This window comes from Scyliorhinus canicula, chromosome 9 (assembly GCF_902713615.1).
Source record: "Scyliorhinus canicula chromosome 9, sScyCan1.1, whole genome shotgun sequence".
NCBI lineage: Eukaryota > Metazoa > Chordata > Chondrichthyes > Carcharhiniformes > Scyliorhinidae > Scyliorhinus > Scyliorhinus canicula.
Window position 1 is genome coordinate 196,329,957 of NC_052154.1, and position 24,815 is coordinate 196,354,771.

General features: G+C 49.4%; 1 protein-coding gene across 1 annotated transcript in view; it reads right to left on the reverse strand.

Moving 5' to 3' along the window:
- shank2b (SH3 and multiple ankyrin repeat domains 2b) overlaps positions 1 to 24,815 on the reverse strand; it is a 1,049,335-nt gene that overhangs the window by 48,031 nt on the left and 976,489 nt on the right. The window contains exons 17-19 of the mRNA XM_038808421.1: positions 16,554 to 16,689; positions 8,570 to 8,650; positions 8,297 to 8,305 (exon numbers count right to left, since the gene is read on the reverse strand). Coding sequence (XP_038664349.1) covers positions 8,297 to 8,305; positions 8,570 to 8,650; positions 16,554 to 16,689 — 226 coding nt within the window. The remainder of the gene's footprint in view (positions 1 to 8,296; positions 8,306 to 8,569; positions 8,651 to 16,553; positions 16,690 to 24,815) is intronic.

Sequence of the window (24,815 nt, forward strand, 5' to 3'; positions counted from 1 at the left end):
AGCAGACATTTGGAGCAAGAGACACAATGATGGAGATTGCCTTGAATTGCTATAGAATCTTGTACTATGAAAGAGCGAATAGGCAAAGCAACAAATCTGATGCCTTCCTTCCCCACGCTCAACCAATTGTCATTATTATTGGCGCTGAGCACCCAATGTTTCAGGCCAATCTTCTCAATCTCCCAAGTTTAACTGCGGATTGAGGTTAATCACTTTCCAAAGTCCATTAGTAATTCTTTCAGCAGCTGAATAATGGAAACGTTTATTTTGGCCCCCACAACCCGTTAAATTCTCATTTGTATCTTTTGCTTAAATGCACGCGCAGCTTGATGAACAACAGCCTGGAAAAGGGCAAAAACTGTAGAAAAAACTGAAGCAGTTTGGAGCCAAGGTACAGCCCCCAGCCCAAGAGGATCATATAGCAAGTGTCCTCAAACCCATGTCACTATGCTCCCAAATCCGTAACCTTTCGGCTGTGCATAAAGGCTGTAACAAGCTGCACCATTAATTGTTTCCAAGCCAACTCCCAACCTGTCAAATGCATCAAGTGTCAATTATATCCCCAAGCTCTCAGTGCCACCAGTTGCACAGCTTCTGCACTTGTCCAATTACTGCACTGAGATTCCCTGCACATACAGACCATGGAGCTGCAGCTTGTTACATGGTATTCTGCATCGGACTAAAACCCAGACACATCCTGCAGGTGATGCCGGGAATGCAGCACATTCTCATTCCTGGGATGAAGGGCCGAGTTGATGAAGGATGAACAGGTTAAGCCTCAACTCACTGAGTTTAGAAAAATGGCAGATGGTCTTATTGCAACATAAAATCCTGAGGGGATTAGACAGGCTAGAAACCAGGACCACTTGTGGGAGAGACTAGAACAGGGGCACAGTTTTTAAGAAGTTGCCTCCCGTTTTTAGGCGGAGATGAGGAGAATTTCCTTCTCTGAAAAGTGTAGTCAGTGTCTGGAGTTCTCTTTCCAGAGAGCAGTGGAGGTTGGAGCATTCAATTCATTCATGGCCGAGTTAGTCAGGATTTTGAGGGAGTCAAGGGTTATGTGCAAGACAGGAGAGTGAAGCTGAGACCACAACCAGATTTTATTGGATGGTGGAGATTACCCATGAGCGGAATGGTCTACTCCTGTTCCGAAGTCTATTTTCCCAAGTTGTCTGTCACTCCATGTCTATCAGGCGGCCGCTGATGGTAGCTGAATGGATAGTTTGTGCCAACTCCGATTTGAAGACATCCTCAAGTCAGGGGTCAATCTCTGTCTGTACAGTGTACAGACATGCCACCGGCTGGTTGCTCCTTTCCATTCTAATGCAAAAGTGACTTTCAAAGCCCCTAACAACATTAGGGTCGGTTTCTGCACATGAGACAGGTCACCGGCTCGCTACAATCAGCTGCAAAATGTCTGAAAGAATTGCATCACTTCCTCTACCCCTCTTAGCATGGAAAGATTCCGTACATTCCACACCAAGAGGGAGGTGGAGGGGTAGGTCATTTGGTCCGCCACTCCTGCTTTGTGATCGATCCAATTCATCCCAGGACCCCACTTTTTCTCCAGTGCTCAGTCACTTTCCTTTTGCCTCTCCAAGTATTTATCCAATTCTATTGACATTCCTAAGAATGGAGGTATTGACTATACCCATCTACCTGTCTACTGTAGGAGGAAGGAAGGTAGGTATTGTCTACTTGGAGGTATTGACTACACGGAGGTATTGACTACATGGAGGTACTGACTACACGGAGGTATTGACTACATGGAGGTATTGACTACACGGAGGTATTGACTACATGGAGGTATTGACTACACGGAGGTACTGACTACACGGAGGTATTGACTACACGGAGGTATTGACTATACCCATCTACCTATTGACTATAGGGGGAAGGGAGGTATTGACTACACGGAGGTATTTTTGACTACACGGAGGTACTGACTACACGGAGGTATTGACCACATGGAGTTATTGCCTATATGGAGGTATTGACTACATGGAGGTATTGACTACACGGAGGTATTGACCACACGGAGGTATTGACCACATGGAGTTATTGACTATATGGAGGTATTGACTACACGAAGGTATTGACCAAATAGAGTTATTGACTATATGGAGGTAGACTACATGGAGGTAATGACTACACGGAGGTACTGACTACATGGAGGTATTGACTACATGGAGGTATTGTCTATATCCATCTAACTATTTACTATAAGTGGAAGGAATCGAACTGGAGTCAAATTTGCCGATGAATTAAAAATCAGTGGAAAGGCAATTTGTGAGAGATACAAACAGTTGGCAAAGGGATATCGATAGGTTCTGTAGATGGGCATAAATTTGGCAAATGGAATGTAATGTGGGAAAATGTGAAGTTGACCATTTTGGGAGGGAGAACAAAAGAGTAGAGTATTATTTAAATGGAAAAAACTGCAGAAAGCTGAAACACAAAGGGACTTGGGGGTACTTGCAGCTGTGGGTTTATAATGAAACAGACAGCACTGCAGCACAGGGCCCCAGCCAATGGGGGGGCTATACCGCGAGGTGGTTATGTGTGTCCCCAGAAGTGTAAATCCATCTGTGCTGAGAAGTTTTCAGTGAGGCAAGGTGGTGGCGCTGCCAACAGCCTTCGGGGGAGCAGTGGGCGGCTCAACCTCCAGGCCGGTGCTGAGGAGGGCGGGTGGGTAACCAGCCAAAAAGAACAGAGCCCACCAGGCCAGATAGCCAATAGAAGCAGCCAGTCGGGAAGTCTTGCTGCAGCTGTACAAGGTGGGGAGACCACATCTGGAACACTGGGAGCTGTTTTGTTCACTTATTTAAGGAAAGATATTTCATTGGAGGGGGTTCAGAGAAGGTTCACTAGGATGATCCCTGGTCTGGAGGGATTGTCTTTGAGCAAAGGTTAAACAGGTTAGGACTCTATTCATTGGAATTGAGAAGAATGAGGAGGTGACCCTCAGTGAAACATATCGGATTGCTCAGGGGCTGACAGGGTAAATGCTGAGAGGGTGCCTTCCCTCACGGGAGAGTCTGGGGTCAGAGGGCAGAGACTCGGAATAAAGGGGAGCCCATTTAGGACTGAGACGAGGGGGAATTTCCTCTGAGGGTGGTGACTCTTTGGAACTCCTCGCCACAGAGAGCTGTGGGGACAGAGTCCGTGTCACAGAGAGCTGTGGGGACAGAGTCCGTGTCACAGAGAGCTGTGGGACAGAGTCCGTGTCACAGAGAGCTGTGGGGACAGAGTCCGTGTCACAGAGAGCTGTGGGGACAGAGTCCGTGTCACAGAGAGCTGTGGGGACAGAGTCCGTGTCACAGAGAGCTGTGGGGACAGAGTCCGTGTCACAGAGAGCTGTGGGGACAGAGTCCGTGTCACAGAGAGCTGTGGGGATAGAGTCCGTGTCACAGAGAGCTGTGGGGACAGAGTCCGTGTCACAGGGAGCTGTGGGGGCAGAGTCTGTGTCACAGAGAGCTGTGGGGATAGAGTCCGTGTCACAGAGAGCTGTGGGGACAGAGTCCGTGTCACAGAGAGCTGTGGGGACAGAGTCTGTGTCACAGAGAGCTGTGGGGACAGAGTCCGTGTGTATATATACGGCTGAGACAGATTCCCGATCAGTAAGGGAATCGAGAGTTACAGGGAAAGGGTAGGAAGGTGGACGTGAGGAATGTCAGATCGGCCATGATCCTACTGAATGGCAGAGCAGCCTCAAGGGGCCGAATGGCCGAATGGGCCATATTTCTTATGGTCTGATATCAAATCCTTCATAATAGGTCTAACTGAAAGAGGGAAAGAAATTATCCACATTTTTCTTCTTCACCCCATAATTGAAGCCTGGTATCTATCACCTTAGTGAAAATAGAAACGGGAGGAGACCATTCAGCCCCTCTCCCCATTCAGTGTGATTATGTCGGATTTGCAATCCAATCTCCATAAACGCACCTTTGCTCCATTTTCCGGAATACCTTTGGCTAACAAAATTCTATCAATTAATTCTATCAATAGGGCGGCATGGTGGCACAGTGGTTAGCACTGCTGCCTCACAGCACCAGGGACCAGGGTTCAATTCCGGCCTCAGGTAACTGTCCATGTGGAGTTTACACGTTCTCCCCGTGGCTGCGTGGGTTTCTTCCGGGGGCTACGTTTTCCCCCCACAGTCCAAAGATGTACAGGTTGGGCGGGGATACAGGGATAGGGTGGATGTATGGGCCAAGGTAAGGTGCTCGCTCAGAGGGCCGGTGCAGACTCGAGGGGCTGAATGGCCTCTTTCTGCACTGTAGGAATTCTATGGTTCTAATCTCAGATTTCACAAAAACAACTGAAATCTAGCGTTAGTTGTCAGTTGTAAAGAGTTCCAAACATCTAGCGCTCTGTGTACAAGCGTGTCCTAATTTCACTCGCGAAAGTCTGACTCAAGTTTTAGCCTGTTCCCCTCGGTCCTGCACTCTTCAACCAGCAGTAATAGTTTTGAACTAGCCATCATAACACCTTGAAAACATTTACCAAATTACCTCAACCTTCTAAATTCCTGACTATTCAACTTTAGTTTGAGTAATCTCTTCTCACCATTTAATATTTGGACCATTCGGCTAAAGCACTCCTTGACCAATATATCCTTCCCAAAGCATAGTGTCCAACACTGCCCATGGTTCTCAAGCAAGTTCCCTTTCAAGACACATACTCTCCTGACATAGATCGGTAATTGATGCTTCTTCACTGTCAACATTGCCTGCACCCTGATAATTGTACAGATGGAGGGCTACTGCATGGCAACCAATCCCTTTCCTTTGGAGTAATACCTTAACGTACAGGAGAAATGTCTGCTGGGCTCGTCTCCTTACTCAAGTCAACCAATGACTTGTACACATCACTCGGGCTTTCAAAATCATTGCGAAGAGAAAATGGCAGCACCATTGCTTGTACCCAAGAATATCAGTATGATGTATCTATCATGATAAACTAGCAGAAAGCACCATAAAAAAGCACTGACTGAACACTCTGTCTGCCGAACACTCGGTCAGCCGCGCACTTAACATCAATGAACATTCACAATTGTGGATCTTTTTCAAAGTTCTCTGGTTAGAATCAAAAGGTACGTAGCAATTGACACGAAGCAACTGCATTCTTTGGAAGCACATCATTCTTTTCAGTTACCCTGCTTACAATTCCGATTGAAAGATTACGTACACACACCAAATTATGTAGATACCGAGATGAACATAAGAACATAAGAACTAGGAGCAGGAGTCGGCCATCTGGCCCCTCGAGCCTGCTCCGCCATTCAATGAGCTGATTTTTTGTGGACTCAGCTCCACTTTCCGGCCCGAACACCATAACCCTTAATTCCTTTATTCTTCAAAAAACTATCGATCTTTACCTTAAAAACATGTAATGAAGGAGCCTCAACTGCTTCACTGGGCAAGGAATTCCATAGATTCACAAACCCTTTGGGTGAAGAGGTTCCTCCTAAACTCAGTCCTACATCTACTTCCCCTTATTTTGAGGCTATGCCCCCTAGTTCTGCTTTCACCCGCCAGTGGAAACAACCTGCTCGCATCTATCCTATCTATTCACTTCATAATTTTAAATGTTTCTATAAGATCCCCCCTCATCCTTCTAAATTCCAACGAGTACAGTCCCAGTCTACTCAACCTCTCCTCATAATCCAACCCCTTCAGCTCTGGGATTAACCTAGTGAATCTCCTCTGCACACCCTCCAGTGCCAGTATGTCCTTACTCAAGGAGACCAAAACTGAACACAATACTCCAGGTGTGGCCTCACTAACACCTTATACAATTGCAACATAACCTCCCTAGTCTTAAACTCCATTGCTCTAGTAATGAAGGACAAAATTCCATTTGCCGCCTTAATCACTTGTTGCACCTGTAAACCAACTTTATGTGATTCATGCACTAGCACACCCAAGTCTCTCTGCACAGTGGCATGCTTTAATATTTTATCGCTTAAATAATAATCCCGTTTGCTGTTATTCCTACCAAAATGGATAACCTCACATTTGTCAACATTGTATTCCATCTGCCAGACCCTAGCACATTCACTTAACCTATCCAAATCCCTCTGCAGACTTCCAGTATCCTCTGCACTTTTTGCTTTACCACTCATCTTAGTGTCATCTGCAAACTTGGACACATTGCCCTCGGTCCCCAACTTCAAATCATCTCTGTAAATTGTGAACAATTGTGGGCCCAACAGGGATCCCTGAGGGACACCACTAGCTACTGATTGCCAACCAGAAAAACACCCATTAATCCCCACTCTTTGCTTTCTATTAATTAACCAATCCTCTATCCATGCTACTACTTTACCCTTAATGGCATGCATCTTTATCTCATGTAGCAACCTTTGGTGTGGCACCTTCTCAAAGGCTTTCTGGAAATCCAGATATACCACATCCATTGGCTCCCCGTTATCTACTGCACTGTTAATGTCCTCAAAAAATTCCACTAAATTAGTTAGGCACGACCTGCCCTTTATGAACCCATGCTGCGTCTGCCCAATGGGACAATTTCTATTCAGATGCCTTGCTATTTCTTCCTTGATGATAGATTCCAGCATCTTCCCTACTACCGAAGTTAAGCTCACTGGCCTATAATTTCCTGCTCTCTGCCTACCTCCTTTTTTAAACAGTGGTGTCACGTTTGCTAATTTCCAATCCACCGGGACCACCCCAGAGTCTAGTGAATTTTGGTAAATCATCATTAGTGCATCTGCAATTTCCCTAGCCATCTCTTTTAGCACTCTGGGATGCATTCCATCAGGGCCAGGAGACTTGTCTACCTTTAGCCCCATTAGCTTGCCCATCACTACCTCCTTAGTGATGATAATCCTCTCAAGGTCCTCACCTGTCATAGCCTCATTTCTATCAGTCGCTGGCATGTTATTTGTGTCTTCCACTGCGAAGACCGACCCAAAAAACCTGTTCAGTTCCTCAGCCATTTCCTCATCTCCCATTATTAAAACTCCCTTCTCATCCTCTAAAGGACCAATATTTACCTTTGCCACTCTTTTTTGTTTTATATATTTGTAAAAACTTTTACTGCCTGTTTTTATATTCTGAGCAAGTTTACTCTCATACTCTATCTTACTCTTCTTTATAGCTTTTTTAGTAGCTTTCTGTTGCCCCCTAAAGATTTCCCAGTCCTCTAGTCTCCCACCAATCTTTGCAACTTTATATGCTTTTTCCTTCAATTTGATACTCTGCCTTATTTCCTTAGATATCCACGGTCGATTTTCCCTCTTTCTTCCGTCCTTCCTTTTTGTTGGTATAAACCTTTGCTGAGCACTGTGAAAAATCGCTTGGAAGGTTCTCCACTGTTCCTCAACTGTTCCACCATAAAGTCTTTGCTCCCAGTCTACCTTAGCTAGTTCTTCTCTCATCCCATTGTAATCTCCTTTGTTTAAACACAAAACACTAGTATTTGATTTTACTTTCTCACCCTCCATCTGTATTTTAAATTCCACTATATTGTGATTGCTCCTCCCGAGAGGATCCCTAACTATGAAATCCCTGACTATGAAACACATCCCTTCATAAATCCATTCAATTTTGAGATTGTGTTAACTTTTCAAGGTTGGTAAACAAATACAGGAGCCAGTTATATACCTAGCTTTGAATCAAACAGGTACATAACTGAAGCCCAGACCGGTCATAATGTATTCCACTTTTTTTGTCATGTCTGATTGCTGGGTGAGTTTATATTGCATAGAGTGAACCGAGGGGCAATTGCTTTCCCATAGTTCGTGTGGGTCAAGAGGGTGAAGCTAATTTAATGACAAGTGACGGTCTGACATTTATTGGACTGAACATGATTGGAAAGAGTTTGGCCCCCAGACTGCTGAATGCTTAATTTACACCATGGTTGGGGCAGCGCAGTGGTTAGCACTGCTGCCAAATGGCGTTGAGGACCCGGGTTCGATACCGGCTCCGGGTCACTGTCCGTGTGTAGTTGGCACATTCTCCCCGTGTCTGCGTGGGTCCAGGGTAGGTGGATTAGCCACGTTAAATTGCCCCTTAATTGGAAAAATAAAAAAATAATTTACACCTTGGTTAGTTGGGACTGGTGTCTATCACCTGGGTGCAAATGTCATCTCTATCTGTGCTTAATAACTTGTCCACGTGATCAAGGTTGTGCAGTGTCTTCCAACCTGGTGGAAACTGGTCAGTGCTGGAACCGTGTATGTCATTGGGCTAACTATTGGATTTTCAGCCATTTAACAAAAAAATACATTTTTTAAAACAAGTAATGGACAGCAGTACAGAAGTCAACTTACCTCTGTCCACTACAGGAGGGAGAGAGCAGGAGGGAGGGAGAGAGAGAGAGAGAGAGAGGAGGAAGATTGTGAGCAGTGGATTCAATTCATATTTCAGGCTTGAACATACTCAATAACCAGTTGGATCTCAGCCTGCTATTTAGATTTATGAACTAGACAAAGCAACAAGAGGCAGGTCAACGATTGTTTGCCACGTGCTACAGGCCCCTCCACCACACCAAGCTAACAAACACGCACAGACCCAAGCATGCATTTTCAAAGCCATTTTCTTACCTAGATCCTCAAGTTCCGAGGTCATAGACTTTGAGCGCAGCGTTAACGCGGTGGTTGGTGCTCGTTTTGGAGGTGGAGGGGCTGGTGGGCAAATTAAAAAAGACAAATAAAGACACAATCTTGTAACTCACTTCCTCTGAAAATAGACAAGTTGGTAAACGCTGCTCATCGGCCGAGGTTCCTCGTCGGCAGCCTTCTGGCCACACCGAGTTCAACCATTTTCAATAATAACCACAGCTCCCAATGTATCGGACAGCAGCTGCTGATATTGTTCTGCCCTCGCCAGTCAAACCACCTCAACACCCATCTTCCGTTTCTTTGCTTGTCCCATCACTCTCCCCTTTTCCCTCCCACCATCATCCATTTTGTCAATTAATCCTGCTCGCCTTCCATCCGATCACACACACCTCTCCTTTTATTCTTCCCTTCTTCCCCTCTCCCTGCCTTTGTGCTCACTTAAAACCAGTTAAATTGCTAACTAGTTCAAGTTCCGTTCACAGGGAAATCAACTGGAAATATTGAACCGGTTTCTCTGTCCCCCGGTACTGCTGGACATGTTGAGCTTTTGCAGCATTTCCTGTTTTTATTTCAGGATCTGGGCAATGCTGCTTTTGTAAACACGAGAATATTTCTGTGTTCCCAATCGGATCCCCTTTGCTCTTCCCATTCCATCGCCTACATGTGACGGTGATGAAACTGGACAGGTACAAGAGGTGGTGAGGAGGGGGTAGGGTGGGTTGTGGAGGTGGGTGAGATGTTGTCATGGTAGCACAGTGGTTAGCACTGTGGCTTCACAGCTCCCGAGTCCCAGGTTCGATTCCCGACTTGGGTCACTGTGCGAAGTCTACACGTCCTCCCCGTGTGTGCGTGGGTTTCCTCCAGGTGCTCCGGTTTCCTCCCACAGTCCAAAGATGTGCAGGGTAGGTGGATTGGCCCTGCTAAATTGTCTTTAGGGTCCAAAAAGGATAGGAGGGGTTATTGGGTTGGGGTGGGGGAGTGGTTATTGGGTTAGGAGGATAGGGTGGAAGTGAGGGCTTAAGTGGGTCATTGCAGACTCGATGGGCCGAATGGCCTCCTTCTGCACTGTATGTTCTATATTCGATGTTCTAACAGTGGCTAGTGCATTGAAATAGGTTCGGGTGGGTAAATGGTAATCCCAGGGGTTTGGAAGGTGGGAGAGAGGAAGGGGTCAGGAGAGGGGTTACACTGATTCCCCATGTTCTCACTACCTTGAACCTTTGCCTGAGTGATCGCAATGTGGTGACTGCAATCTGGTCGCAGCAGGAATCCAAGAGAGGCTCACGGGCAACCAAACAGCAGCAGCTTTTGGTGAAGATGAACAGAAGGCACATGCAGAGTGGGCAGTCTTGCTGCCTGGCACCCCATGTACATCTCACTCACACACACAAGAGGTGGGGTCTGGCTAGTCAGAGATCGACGTTCTTACGCGCACATTTGCCCTCCCACTTCCACAAGCTCTTCCACCCTAATTGGGCAGTGCATCCTCATTGGGTGTCTCCCGTAAAATTACCCAGGGAGGGGCACTGCTGCTTGTAAATGGGGGTCGGGAATGGAAAATGCCCTCTGCTACTGAAAACGTTTATCGTTTGTAAGTGCCAGTTCAGGAGCTCTCCTCTCATTTGTACATCTCACCTGCGTTCCTGCAACATCGCATTGATCGATGTATAAACGAGCACCTCCCACATGAACTGCAGCAGTTCAAGCAGGTAGTTTACTCCCCCCCCCCCACCCCCACCACCCTTTTCTCAAGGTTGAACAGATGCCTAGAAATATTACGGTGCAGAAAGAGGCCATTCAGCCCATCATTTCTACACCCGCCAAAAAATAAACCAGCCGCTCTCTTTAATCCCACTTCCCAGCACCTGCTCTGCCACCTTGCAAGTTTCAGCACTTCAGATGCAGATCCAGGGACCATTGAGATGAGTTGAGTGTTTCAGCCTCAACCACCAACTTGGGCAGCAAATTCCAGATGCCCACTGCCCTCTGGATGAAAATGTTTTCTCTCATGTCCCCTCTAATCCTTCTACAAATCACCTCAAATCCCTGTCGCCAGGTAATTCACCCGTGAGTCAGGGGAAACAAGTATTTCCTGTCTATCCTGTCTCGAAGCCTCATAATTTTCTATCTCAATTAGGTCACCCCTCAGCCTCCTCTGTGCCCAGGAAAACTACCCAATCTCTCCTCATAGCTACACTTTACCAAGGCCTCGCAGCATTTTAAATCTCCTCTGCACTCTCCCCAGAACTGTCCACAAAACCATGCTGTGGCCTACGCAGTGTTTTAGACAGTTCCATCTGTACATCCCTGATTTTGTATTCAATATCTTGCCCAATGAAGGAAAACATTTGTTCTTGAAAATACAGAAAAATGTGTCATTTGAAACATGGAAGTCTGGCAATATCTGGTTTGAGAGGGTACAGGGAAAGATCCCACAAAAGGTTAATAGCAGCTGCAAAGAGCAGGGTTATAAAATGCAGATTCTTGCTCACAAGAAAGGCTTAGCAGACACACAGGCTTCATGTGGTAAGCTAAAACAATGGCTCACACCTTCATGGAATGTAACTATCTCAGGAAGCATCTGAAAAAGCATGGATGAGAGTTTCAATTGCATTAAGTGATGAATGTTTAAAACAGGCAAGTCTTTCAAGTCATAACCAAGTTAAATTTTAGCATACAGCTAAAAGCAAAGTTTCACACCTTAATTGAAATAAACTCTCTTAGTAAACAGCTGGAAAGGATGGAAGATACTCAGTCAAATTTGGTGTCAAATTCAAAGTGTAAAATTCTATGAACATCAAACAATTAAAAGAAAATTGGAGACGACCTGTCTACGAGAAACATCATGTAAGTCAAAATCAAAGGCAAAGTTATGAGCTGGGGACAATTGGAAAATTAAACGATTTGAAATCACAGAATTAAAAGTAACACCTATTGAAACCAAAGCATTGTTTAATCAGATCTGAGAGGAGACGATATGCCCAAAATGAATAATTAGTTGTAGTAAGATGTTTACATCAAAGATACTTTTAAACTATCAAAGTGAAACAAGCCCATTTACAATAAAGTCGTTAAAACTTAATAACTCTCAGAAAGAGAATATAAACCCAGGGAGCAGCAGCAGAGGACAGGACAGAGAGAAACCAGCAACAGGAGAGAAGGGGAGGAGAACTCAGAGAGAGAGAGAGAGAGCTCGGTCATGGGAAAGACAAGGCAAGCAGCCGAGTTTAAACAGTTATATATCTAAGGAAGACTAGAATTTAAACAGAAGTCAGAGTCAGCTTAGAGATAGCTAGCAGAACCAGCTCTCACAGCTCGGTGCATGGGAAGAACAGGACACGGCAACCGAGTTCACCAGCGAATACAACTCAAGAAGACCAGATTTTAAGAAGATCGATTGCCAAGGTGGGCCTGAAGCAACCAGCAGCAGCCAGAAGCAAGATCTTTTTTCCTTTCTGTAAAGAAAGTGTTTGCAGCTTTTAAAAGAAAAAATATAATAATAAAAATAACTTAACCTGAAAAAGTGGTTATTAGCTTACTTCACTTCCTTAATAACGCAGGACCCAGGACATCAATGCTATTAAGGGGTAAGTAGGTAAAATTCTTCGGTGAAGGTATGGGTTATACCGGGGGATAACTTGAAAAGATAGTTTGACCTGAATAGCACCCACAGAAGCCTGCACTGGAGTCAGGGAGTGAGAATCCCTGTTCACCATTTAGAATATCAACCTTTTTTTTGGTATAGGGGGAATTCTAAGAATAGTGGTGAGTTTTAACTTCACATTCCATAAGCTTTCTTGACCTCCTTGTCCACCTGTCCTGCCACCTTCAGGGTCCTGTCGACATACATCCCAAGGTCTCGCTCTTTCTCAACCCCTCCCAATACTCCCCATTTATTGAGTATTCCCTTTGTTTAGTTTGCCCTCCCCAATAGGGATGGGCTTCGAAAGTCAGTCCCACTAACAACACCCACATCATGAGAATGGTTTACAAAAACCCCCAAAAGCGCAGGCCACCATGATTGAATATAAAAAAAATGCAAATAAATAACAACTGCCTCTTCATTCATTGTGGACCTGCACAAGAAAACTGACACAAAGCAAATAAATAGTTGGTGTAAACACAGTTTGAGCAAATTTAGTTCCCCCAATTTTCTTTTTAAAGGCTAACTAAATTATTTACAATAAATTAACGTCTTTCTCAGATAAACCTGGTGACGAGAGATCATGAGGCGTTAGATCCTACATTTAGGGACCAGCATCTGAGGGTCAGACTGCAAGATAAAAGTGAAGCTTTAGACATCGCATTTTAAAAATGGAGGTCGACTGGAAAGGGGAGAGAAAGGACACTGGAATAACTATCATCTGCACCATGCCCGTTGAAACTGGACTAAATTGGCATTTAAAATCATATCATAGAACATAGAACAGTACAGCACAGAACAGGCCCTTCGGCCCTCGATGTTGTGCCGAGCAATGATCACCCTACTCAAACCCACGTATCCACCCTATACCCGTAACCCAACAATCCCCCCCCCCCCTTTAACCTTACTTTTTAGGACACTACGGGCAATTTAGCATGGCCAATCCACCTAACCCGCACATCTTTGGACTGTGGGAGGAAACCGGAGCACCCGGAGGAAACCCACGCACACACGGGGAGGACGTGCAGACTCCGCACAGACAGTGACCCAGCCGGGAACCGAACCTGGGACCCTGGAGCTGTGAAGCATTTATGCTAACCACCATGCTACCGTGCTGCCCTATCATTGGAAAACCAAACTCCACCCAACCTTCCAAGGAACAAACTGCCTGTGATTTCCCTCCATGGCATACGGAGATTTGATCTCAGTTGACACAGGGATGAGAATTCACAATGGCATTTTGACACTGCCCCTTTCAAAACCTTCTCGAAAATTCCCCAGACAAAAAAGAAAGTGCCATTTCTGCAGCCTCTCTCTTTGATGTTGCTTAGCAGCTGTGAGCTGGTAGTTTTATTGCAGAACACCTGCCCACGCAGACTTGTGAACCGTACAATAATGATTTCCTTTTATAGAAAAAATGGAACGCAAATGCTCTCAGGGTTTCAAAAACGACGTACAATTGGTTGTGTGTAAGATTCACACAATGAGAACATTTCTGAGGTTTGCAGAGGAGGACTTTGGAACGTAGACAAAGTTATTTCTGGATTTGGTTTCAAAGTTTGAAGTGAATTGATGCACTAATTTTATTATTCACCACCATTTCCATGGAAGGTGCAAGTCCCTCTATGGCCCCGCTCCTCTTCATCTCTAAACATCCCCTAGCCTTACGGTGCTCCGAGATCTCTGCGCTCCTTCAATTCTGGATTTTGTGCATTGATGATTTCCATTCCACTACATTGGGTGGTTGTGCTTTCAGCTGCTGAGTGTTCATTGCTCTGGAGCTCCCTCCCTCAACCACTCTGCAACTCTTACCTTCAAAACTTCCTCTTCAAAGAAACGTGTCCTAATAGCATTTTGTGTGACTTGAAAGGACGAGATGTCGGCCATTTGGCCCCTTGATTCTGCTCTGCCAGTCAATAGCATCACAATTGGTCGATATTCTTCATGTCGACCTTTGTGCCCTTTCCCCATAACCCTTGATTCCCTCACTGATCAAGAATCTATCTCAGCCTTAAACATACACAAGGACTCTGTCCCCACAGCTCTCTGTGACACGGACTCGGCCCCCACAGCTCCCTGTGACACGGACTCTGCCCCCACAGCTCTCTGTGACACGGAGTTCCAAACACTCACAACCCTCTGAGACCATAAGACATAGGAGCAGAATTACGTAGCAGGAAATTTCTCCTCATCTCAGTCCTTTATTCTGAGACTCTGCCCTCTGGTCCGAGACTCTCCCATGAGGGGAGACATCCTGTCAGCATTTGCCCTGTCATAGAATCATAGAATTTAGAATGTAGGAGGAGGCTATTCGGCCCATCGAGTCTGCACCGGCCCCTACAAAGAGCACCCTACTGAAGCCCACGTATGTACCCTATCCCGTAACCCAGTAACCCCCACTTAACCTTTTTGGACACCAAGGGCAGCACGGTAGCACAGTGGTTAGCACTGTGGGTTCACAGCGCCAGGTTCTCAGGTTCAATTCCCCGCTAGGTCACTGTCTGTGCGGAGTCTGCACGTTCTCCCCGTGTCTGCGTGGGTTTCCTCCGGGTGCTCCGGTTTCCTCCCACAGCCCAAAGACGTGCAGGTTAGGTGGATTTGCCATGCTAAATTGCCATTAGTGACCAAAAAAATGGTTAAGGGGGGATTATTGGGTTACGGTGATAGGTGGAAGTGAGAGCTTCATTGGGTCGGTGCAGACTCAATGGGCCAAATGGCCTCCTTCTGCAACTGTGCTAACCAATGTGCTGTCAGCCGTTGAGGAATCTGATATGTTTCACTGAGATCACCTCTCATTCTTCTCAATTCCAATGAGTCCTAATCTGTTTAACCTTTGCTCAAACACAATCCCTCCAGACCAGGGATCATCCTAGTGAACCTTCTCTGAACCCCCTCCAATTAAATAATATCTTTCCTTAAATAAGGGGACCAAATCTGCTCCCAGTGTTCCAGATGGGGTCTCACCAGTACCTTGTACAGCTGCATCAAGTCTTCCCAACTCTTAGACTCCAACCCCCTTGAAATAAGGGCCATCATTCCAATAACCCCCCTGATTATCTGCTGCCCCTGTGTGCCAGCTACTGTGTGTCATGCACACGTCCCTAAGTCACTTTGTGTTGCAGTTTTCTGCATTTTTTTTTCATTGAAATAATACTCTGTTCTTTTGTTCTTCCTTCCAAAATGAACAACTTCAAATTTTCCCACATTATACTCCACTTGCTAGCTTTTTGCCCACTTAACCCATCAATATCTGGAACAGAGAACAGTACAGCACAGTACAGGCCCTTCGGCCCACGATGTTGTGCCAACCATTTATCCTAATCGAAGATCAACCTAACCTGCACCCATTTAATTTACTGCTGTCCATGTGTCTGCCCAAGAGTTGCTTAAATGTCCCTAATGACTCTGGGAATGAGGTTACTATAGGGCATTCCAATATCTGTAAAGGTGTGTCCTGCATGCTGTGTTGCCTCCCTGGTGTCAAGGTAAAGGACATTATGGAGGGGTCCAGAATATTCAGCAGGGGAAGGGAATGGGCCTAAAGTTGTGCAACATGTCGATATTATCAACATAGCGGAACATGCTCAAAACAAGACTCTTGTTTTTTTTCCTGGTTAAATCACGCCCTGTGACTCTATTGTTGTACTGTACCGGTCCTGGGGATTGGTGCTGACACTGGATGCCTGAAATGCAGAATGTTCCAATCCCAACACAAACACTTCCTCAACAACAGGCCCGAGATTGTATTCCCGCATAAATCACAAATTGCCACTTTTTCAAAAGTTTTAATTGTTTTATTGGGACAGTTTCTTCCAAACATGTTTCCTTATTTTAGGATTTTGAAATAAAGCAATCATTCTACGTTGAATAATCTTCACCAGAGATGCCATTAACAATCAAAGATAGCGGAGGGGGTCAACCGATTGGGTCTTTAAAATTGGAAGAGTTTTTAAAGAGGGTTTTAGAGGGTCTACGCTTCCATTTATGGGGGAAGAACAAAACCAGGATTCAAATATAGTCCCTTATAGATCAAATAAAGAATTCAAGTGAAACGTCTTCACCCAGAGAGTGGTGAGACTGTAGAACTCACTGAGAAATAGTTGAGGCGAGGGATATAGATGTATTTATGGAAGGCTACTTTGTACTGGAGGGAAAAGCAATATGCTGATGTGGTTGAGGAAGGTGAGAGGATGCTTGCCTGCAGCATTAACACAAGGGTGGACCAGACGGGCAAAATGACATGTTTCTGTGCTGTAAGTTCAAAAGTTCATGCCACAGGGAATGTTGCTCAATAAGAAGGAGCCGGAGAACAGGTGTCATTACCTTTCTTTCGAGCTGTGTCTTCTGGATCGAGATTTCTGCTTACTGTTACAACTTTGAGTACCAAATGGTTCCCTCCCTGACGAATCATGTTCACCACTTGCCTGTGGCCAACCTTCACAACGTTTTCATTATTAACCTGCAAGGCATTTCAAGTGAGTAAATTTAGTCATGATAACCAACATTGAAGGCCTATCAAGTTACCAACATGTTTCACTGGATCAGAAGTGGGCCATTCAGCCCCTCAAACCTGTCCTGCTATTCAATTGCATCATAGCTGCTCTGTATCGTTAATGCTATTTACCCGCCCTGGCTCTTTAACCATTAATGTCCTTACCCAACAAAAATCTATCGGTTTTCAGCCTTCTGTCCTATTACAGACATTTGCTCCAATCTTTTTCAGAGTTCTGAAGAGTTATGTGAGACTCAAATGTTATTTGGTGTTCTCTGCACAGCTGCTGCCACGCCTGCTACGTTTATCCAGCATTCTCTGTTTCCATTACAGACGTCCACTCTCGTTTTCCCCCACACTTCCCTCTCACTTTCTGTGATAGCCGAAGGTAAGGACTTGGTACGACACCAGGTAGACAGGAGGTCTACTTACAGTACTCACAATTCCACTACTCCTCACCCCGCAGGGTCACTCTCCCTGACCTGCTCCCAGGTGGGGGTTTATATCCTGTGAGGTTCCTCCCAATTAGGGCCATCGCCAGGGGAGTCCGTAGTCCAAGGTACAGGAGGGGAACCTTACACAATATAGTGTTTGGCCCCCGAAAGGGTTGTAACACTTTCCCTACCTCTACACCTGCTCAAAACCTGCTAGCGACCTGACACATGAACTCTTTCTTTCTTGGCTTGCTGCGTAGCTTCAATTGGAAAGATTCCTCCAGCGTCCAAGGCACAGTCATTGCAATCTCACCAGTGAAAATCAGGATCGTTTGCTGGTGTGACTATTGAAAAAAAAATGGGAATGGGCAGTCATTCCACATCTCATTGAAAGAATTGACACCACTTTTTAAATTACCTTAGTGGTGTTTGGCAAGATAATTGAATATGTACTAAAAAGAATAAAAATGCAGAGCTACGAGGAAGCAGTAGGGGAGTGGGGTGAATGGGGTAATTCTTTCAAAGAGCTAGTACAGGGACGATGGGCTGAATGGCCTTCAGTACGATAAGGTTTGTAAACAAAATGACGAGTGGTAACATTAAACCTTGATGTAGCAGAAAGGGGCAATATCGTTCTCGACAATAACATGTTACTTTGAACAAGTAATAATTGCTGATTTGGTAACTTGAAGAGCAGAGACAGCAGATAAGATGAAGGGTGTTACTGTTTAAGTTGGATCATAAATAGAGTGCAAGTAGAGTGTACAGCAATTTACAAAAACTCCACAAAGCAGAGGGGCGTTGGACCAGGCAGCACTACAAATGACTCACTGCACAACGTCATCCTCAACAGAAGTAAATTTACATTCCACAAGTCACCGGCCTTCTCTCAATTGTTGCAAAATAGGGACATAAGACATAAGTGTAGACCGTTCGGCCCTTCCAGCCTGCTCCGCCATTCGGCCCTTCCAGCCTGTTCCGCCATTCGGCCCTTCCAGCCTGCTCCGCCATTCGGCCCTTCCAGCCTGTTCCGCCATTCGGCCCTTCCAGCCTGCTCCGCCATTCGGCCCTTCCAGCCTGCTCCGCCATTCGGTGATTCCAGCCTGCTCCGCCATTCGGCCCTTCCAGCCTGCTCCGCCATTCGGCCCTTCCAGCCTGCTCCGCCATTCGGCCCTTCCAGCCTGCTCCGCCATTCGGCCCTTCCAGCTTGCTCCGCAATTCGGCCCTTCCAGCATGCTCCGCCATTCGGCCCTTCCAGCCTGCTCCGCCATTCGGCGATTCGAGCCTGCTCCGCCATTCGGCGATTCCAGCCTGCTCCGCCATTCGGCCCTTCCAGCCTGCTCCGCCATTCGGCGATTCGAGCCTGCTCCGCCATTCGGCGATTCCAGCCTGCTCCGCCATTCGGCCCTTCCAGCCTGCTCCGCCCTTCGATAATATCATGCTGATCTGGCTGTGGTCTGAACTCTACTTTCCTGCCTGCCCTTAAGATCCAGGACTCCGCTTAACCCAGGACTCCGCTGTCAATCAAAGATCTATCCAACTCAACCTTGAATAAATTCAGTGACCCAGACTCCACTGCTTTCCAGGGAAGAGAACTTTATTTTAAATTATTATAAAAAATAATATAGGGTTCGGGGTTTAGAGTTCACAATTCTTTTTTTTTCCCATTTAAGGGACACTTTTTGCACGGCCAATCCACCTATCCTACACATCTTTTGATTGTGCGGGTGGCAAAACTAATGATTTTTTAACACATACGTTAAGCTACTCCACTCCCTGAAGAGTTCTCTAGCCTCTACCTTCACCCGGGGAAGGGTGTTTATGCTGCATCGGCTCCCTTCATTAAAGAGAAGCCCTGATACTGGGGAAGTTCATACTTGGTAGAGGTCACGGGGAACCGGATGGCCCACACCCCATGACCTCCGCGGGGGTTGTAACAATGCCCCCCCTCCCCCTCCCAACCAAAACCCCGAGTGGCATCCGCTTCAGCGCACGGGCGTGATGTCCCTTTTATCTTCTTCACCCAGGGTTGGTGTTTGGGTGTCATTAGTGCGGAGCCCGTTGGCGGATACTGGACTGGGGATCAATGATTTCGTGCGGAGAACAGGGTCGTCGGTCTCCGCTGGTGGCGGAGTGCCCTTCTCGAGAGCGAAAGGTCTGCATCTGCCACCTCGGTGTCCTACGGTCCCATGGCCAGTTGGGACACGGTGGGACACGCGGGGCTGGGGCATTTAGGAGCGGGTGCGGTAGATCAGGGGCATTACTGCAGAGGTGATCCACCTGCTGGTTCGACTCGTGGCCTTGTGCTCACAGTTTGTATGCCACCTGCCCGGCCGGAGACGGTACCATGTCCGGGATCCAAGTGGCCGCGCCGCCAAAGTTCAGGTCGTGCACGCAGTCACCCGGCAAAGTTATGTAGCGGCACACACTTGGCCGTGTCTGCCTCGAACTCAAAGGTACGAACCTTCCTGCCGATGTGCGGGAGCGCCAGGGTCACCCGAGTGCAGAGGCGGCGTACAATGAACTGCTCGGATGGTGCGACCCCCATCATGGTATATGCCGTGGTCTGATGGCAAAAAAGGAGCCTGGGTAAATGCGTCTCCAGGGATCCCGAGGTCTGCTTCTTCATCCCGTTTGAAAGTTTGGATCGCTCGCTCAGGCAAGCCAGTCAAGGCCAGTGACACGAACGATATACAGATGGCGAATTCCGTTCGATTGCACAAAGGAGCCGGAGCTGAATTCTGTGCTGTTAAAGGCCGAGCCGTCACCAGAAACTAGCAGTTCGGAGATGCCGTTTGTGCTGCCCGTCTGGTGAAGCTGCTGGGCTGTGGCCTTTGTGGTTGTTGCCGACATCCATTTGCAGCGGCGTCAACTATAATGAGGAACATGGAGGCTTGGAAACGTCCCGCAAAGTCAACGTGGAGGCGGCCCCAGGGTCAACCCGACCATTCCCACAGGTGGAGGTGGAGTCGGCAACGTCTGGTGTTCCTGACATTACTCACATTGCTGGGCCAACTTCTCAATGTCAGCATCTATTCCGGGCCACCAGACCTACCCGCTGGCCAATGTCTTACTTTTCCATACTCCCGGGTACCCGTTGTGAAGGCCGTGTGAATGCTGAGCCCTCTTCTGGAACCATGACTCATGTTCTTCAAAGGATCGCTCCATCCTCGACGCTCAGCTCCAGGATTTTAGATGTACAAGTCCTCAGGTCATCCGGCAACGCCTGGTGTTGGGCCCCTTATAATACAAGGTGCCTGTCACGGAACTGCGGGTCCGTCTGGGTCCAAACGCGAATATGAGATGCGGTGATAGGTAAAGAGTTCATGAAAATGTAAGGCGCGATGACCTTGCCGGCGGTGATGGCCTTGCCGGCGGTGATGATCTTGCCGGCGGTGAACACCTTGCCAGCTGCGATGACCTTGCCGGCGGTGAACACCTTGCCGGCGGTGATGATCTTGCCGGCGGTGATGACCTTGCCGGCGGTGATGTCCTTGCCGGCGGTGATGTCCTTGCCGGCGGCGATGACCTTGCCGGCGGCGATGATCTTGCCGGCAGTGAACACCTTGCCGGCGGCGATGACCTTGCCGGCGGTGATGACCTTGCCGGCGGCGATGACCTTGCCGGCGGCGATGACCTTGCCGGCGGCGATGACCTTGCCGGCGGCGATGACCTTGCCGGCGGCGATGACCTTGCCGGCGGCGATGACCTTGCCGGCGGCGATGACCTTGCCGGCGGCGATGACCTTGCCGGCGGCGATGACCTTGCCGGCGGCGATGACCTTGCCGGCGGCGATGACCTTGCCGGCGGCGATGACCTTGCCGGCGGCGATGACCTTGCCGGCGGCGATGACCTTGCCGGCGGCGATGACCTTGCCGGCGGCGATGACCTTGCCGGCGGCGATGACCTTGCCGGCGGCGATGACCTTGCCGGCGGCGAACACCTTGCCGGCGGCGAACACCTTGCCGGCGGCGATGACCTTGCCGGCGGCGATGACCTTGCCGGCGGCGATGACCTTGCCGGCGGCGATGACCTTGCCGGCGGCGATGGCCTTGCCGGCGGTGATGGCCTTGCCGGCGGTGATGACCTTGCCGGCGGTGATGACCTTGCCGGCGGTGAACACCTTGCCGGCGGCGATGGCCTTGCCGGCGGTGATGACCTTGCCGGCGGTGATGACCTTGCCGGCGGTGATGGCCTTGCCGGCGGTGATGATCTTGCCGGCGGTGATGGCCTTGCCGGCGGTGATGACCTTGCCGGCTGTGATGTCCTTGCCGGCGGCGATGACCTTGCCGGCTGCGATGACCTTGCCGGCTGCGATGACCTTGCCGGCGGTGATGGCCTTGCCGGCGGTGATGACCTTGCCGGCGGTGAACACCTTGCTGGCTGAAGCAGGTATCGGCGGCCAGGTTGGAAGGGGGAGGTGCCTTAACCCGACAGCGTGGGGAACCTTCGCCCCTGGAACAGTCCTCCATACGTACATGTAGGCGGCCAGCAGGAGAGTCCAACACTGGATCCGTGCGGACATGATGGGGGTGTTTGGGGGGGGGGGGGTAGTAGAAATCACCCTGTCCTCCTTCAGTAGTTCCAGAAAAGGTTTGTGTTCCATGGGCACCGGGAATGCTTGCCCATAAATATACCGGTGAAATGTTTTCACCACGAAGACTTACCAGATTCTCCTTCTCGATTTGAGCACAGTAAAGCTCTGTATCGGTCAGTGTCCTGGGGGTGAATGCTATGGGACGTTCTGATCCGTCATCCATGCCGTGGGATAGGACGGCCCCAACCCCGTGGAGCGAGGTGGCACAGTTCAGCAAGAGCGGTTGGCAAGGTGGAAATGGGCAACAAGCACGATAGCTACTTTACTTCGGAGAAAGCCGCATGCTGTGGCTGATCGCATTCCCGTGGCTGGCTATATTTCCATCACTGATGGAGGGGGGCCACGAGGTTAGCCAGGTTGGAGATGAATTTCCCAAAGTAGTTACTGAGCCCCAAGAACGAACAAAGCTCCAACAGCCAGACAGAGTCCTGCAGGATGGCCCGTAACCTTGTGCTCGACTGGGTGCAGGCCGTGGCAGTCCACGTGGGATGGCAAATATGTAAGCTCCGCAGCGTGGAACACATTTCTCCTGGCGCAGGCGAACTCTGGCTGCCTCGAAACGTGGGAGAACCTCGGCCAGGTTGTGCAAATGTTTCTGGTTGGATGCCCACCCCTCCGGAATGAGCATGTTGTCCAGGTAGGCCGCTACAAACGGCAATCCGCAGAGGATATTCTCCATTACCCGCTGAAACATTTCACAAGCTGAGGAGACCCCGGAAGGCAAATGCATACATGTCCGGCCCCCGGTGTGCACGAGCACAGTCCCCACCGCGCACGAGCACAGTCCCCACCGCGCACGAGCACAGTCCCTACCGCGCACGAGCACAGACCCTACCGCGCACGAGCACAGTTCCCAACGTGCACGAGAACAGTCCCCACCGTGCACGAGCACAGTCCCCACCGCGCACGAGAACAGTCCCCACCGTGCACGAGCACAGTCCCCACCGTTTACGAGCACAGTCCCCGGTGCGCACGAGCACAGTGCCCGCAGTTTACGAGCACAGTCCCCACCGCGCACGAGCACAGTCCCCGGTGTGCACAAGCACAGTTCCCACCACGCACGAGCACAGTTCCCACCGCGCACGAGCACAGTCCCCACCGCGCACGAGCACAGTCCCCGCCGCGCACGAGCACAGTCCCCGCCGCGCACGAGCACAGTCCCCGCCGCGCACGAGCACAGACCCCCACCACGCACGAGCACAGTCCCCGGTGTGCACGAGCACAGTCCCCGCCGCGCACGAGCACAGTCCCCACCGCGCACGAGCACAGTCCCCGCCGCGCACGAGCACAGTCCCCACCACGCACGAGCACAGTCCCCGCCGCGCACGAGCACAGTCCCCACCGCGCACGAGCACAGTCCCCACCGCGCACGAGCACAGTCCCCACCACGCACGAGCACAGTCCCCGCCACGCACGAGCACAGTCCCCGCCGCGCACGAGCACAGTCCCCACCGCGCACGAGCACAGTCCCCACCGTGTATGAGCACAGTCCCCGGTGCGCACGAGCACAGTCCCCGCCGCGCACGAGCACAGTCCCCACCGCGCACGAGCACCGTCCCCGGTGCACACGAGCACAGTCCCCGCCGCGCACGAGCACAGTCCCCGGTGCGCACGAGCACAGTCCCCGGTGCGCACGAGCACAGACCCCACCGCGCACGAGCACCGTCCCCGGTGCACACGAGCACAGTCCCCGCCGCGCACGAGCACAGTCCCCACCGCGCACGAGCACCGTCCCCGGTGCACACGAGCACAGTCCCCGCCGCGCACGAGCACAGTCCCCGGTGTGCACGAGCACAGACCCCACCGCGCACGAGCACAGTCCCCGGTGTGTACGAGCACAGACCCCACCGCGCACGAGCACCGTCCCCGGTGCACACGAGCACCGTCCCCGGTGCACACGAGCACAGTCCCCGCCGCGCACGAGCACAGTCCCCGGTGCGCACGAGCACAGACCCCACCGCGCACGAGCACAGTCCCCGGTGTGTACGAGCACAGACCCCACCGCGCACGAGCACCGTCTCCGGTGCACACGAGCACAGTCCCCGGTGCGCACGAGCACAGTCCCCGCCGCGCACGAGCACAGTCCCCGGTGTGCACGAGCACAGTCCCCACCGCGCACGAGCACAGTCCCCACCGCGCACGAGCACAGTCCCCGGTGCGCACGAGCACAGTCCCCGGTGCGCACGAGCACAGTCCCCGGCGTGCACACGATGTTGCGCCGAACTTTTATCCTAGGTTAATCATAGAATTTTGGACACTAGGGGCAATTTATCATGACCAATCCACCCAACCTGCACATCTTTGGACTGTGGGAGGAAACCGGAGCACCCGGAGGAAACCCACGCAGACACGGGGAGGATCTGCAGACTCCACACAGACAGTGACCCAAGCCGGAATCGAACTTGGGACCCTGGAGCTGTGAAGCAAATGTGCTAACCACAATGCTACCGTGCTGCCCTTAAGAAGAAATTAATCTACACTCCATTATTCTACCATAATCCATGTACCTATCCAATAGCCGCTCGAAGGTCCCTAACGTTTCCTACTCAACTACTTCCACAGGCAGTGCATTCCATGCCCCCACTACTCTCTGGGTAAAGAACCTACCTCTGACATCCCCCCTATATCTCGTTTGTAAATACTGAAGAAAAATACTTGTTCAAGACCTCTCCTATCTCTTCAGACTCAATACACAACCTCCCGCTACTGTCCTAGATCGGACCTACCCTCGCTCTAGTCATTCTCATATTTCTCACATATGTGTAAAAGGCCTTGGGGTTTTCCTTGATCCTACCCGTCATAGATTTTTCATGCCCTCGCTTAGCTCTCCGAATCCCTTTCTTCAGTTCCCTCCTGGCTGTCTTGTATCCCTCCAGCGCCCTGTCTGAACCTTGTTTCCTCAGCCTTACATAAGTCTCCTTCTTCCTCTTAACAAGACATTCAACCTCTCTTGTCAACCATGGTTCCCTCACTCGACTATCTCTTCCCTGCCTGACAGGGACATATATATCAAAGACACGCAGTACCTGTTCCTTGAACAAGTTCCACATTTCACTTGTGTC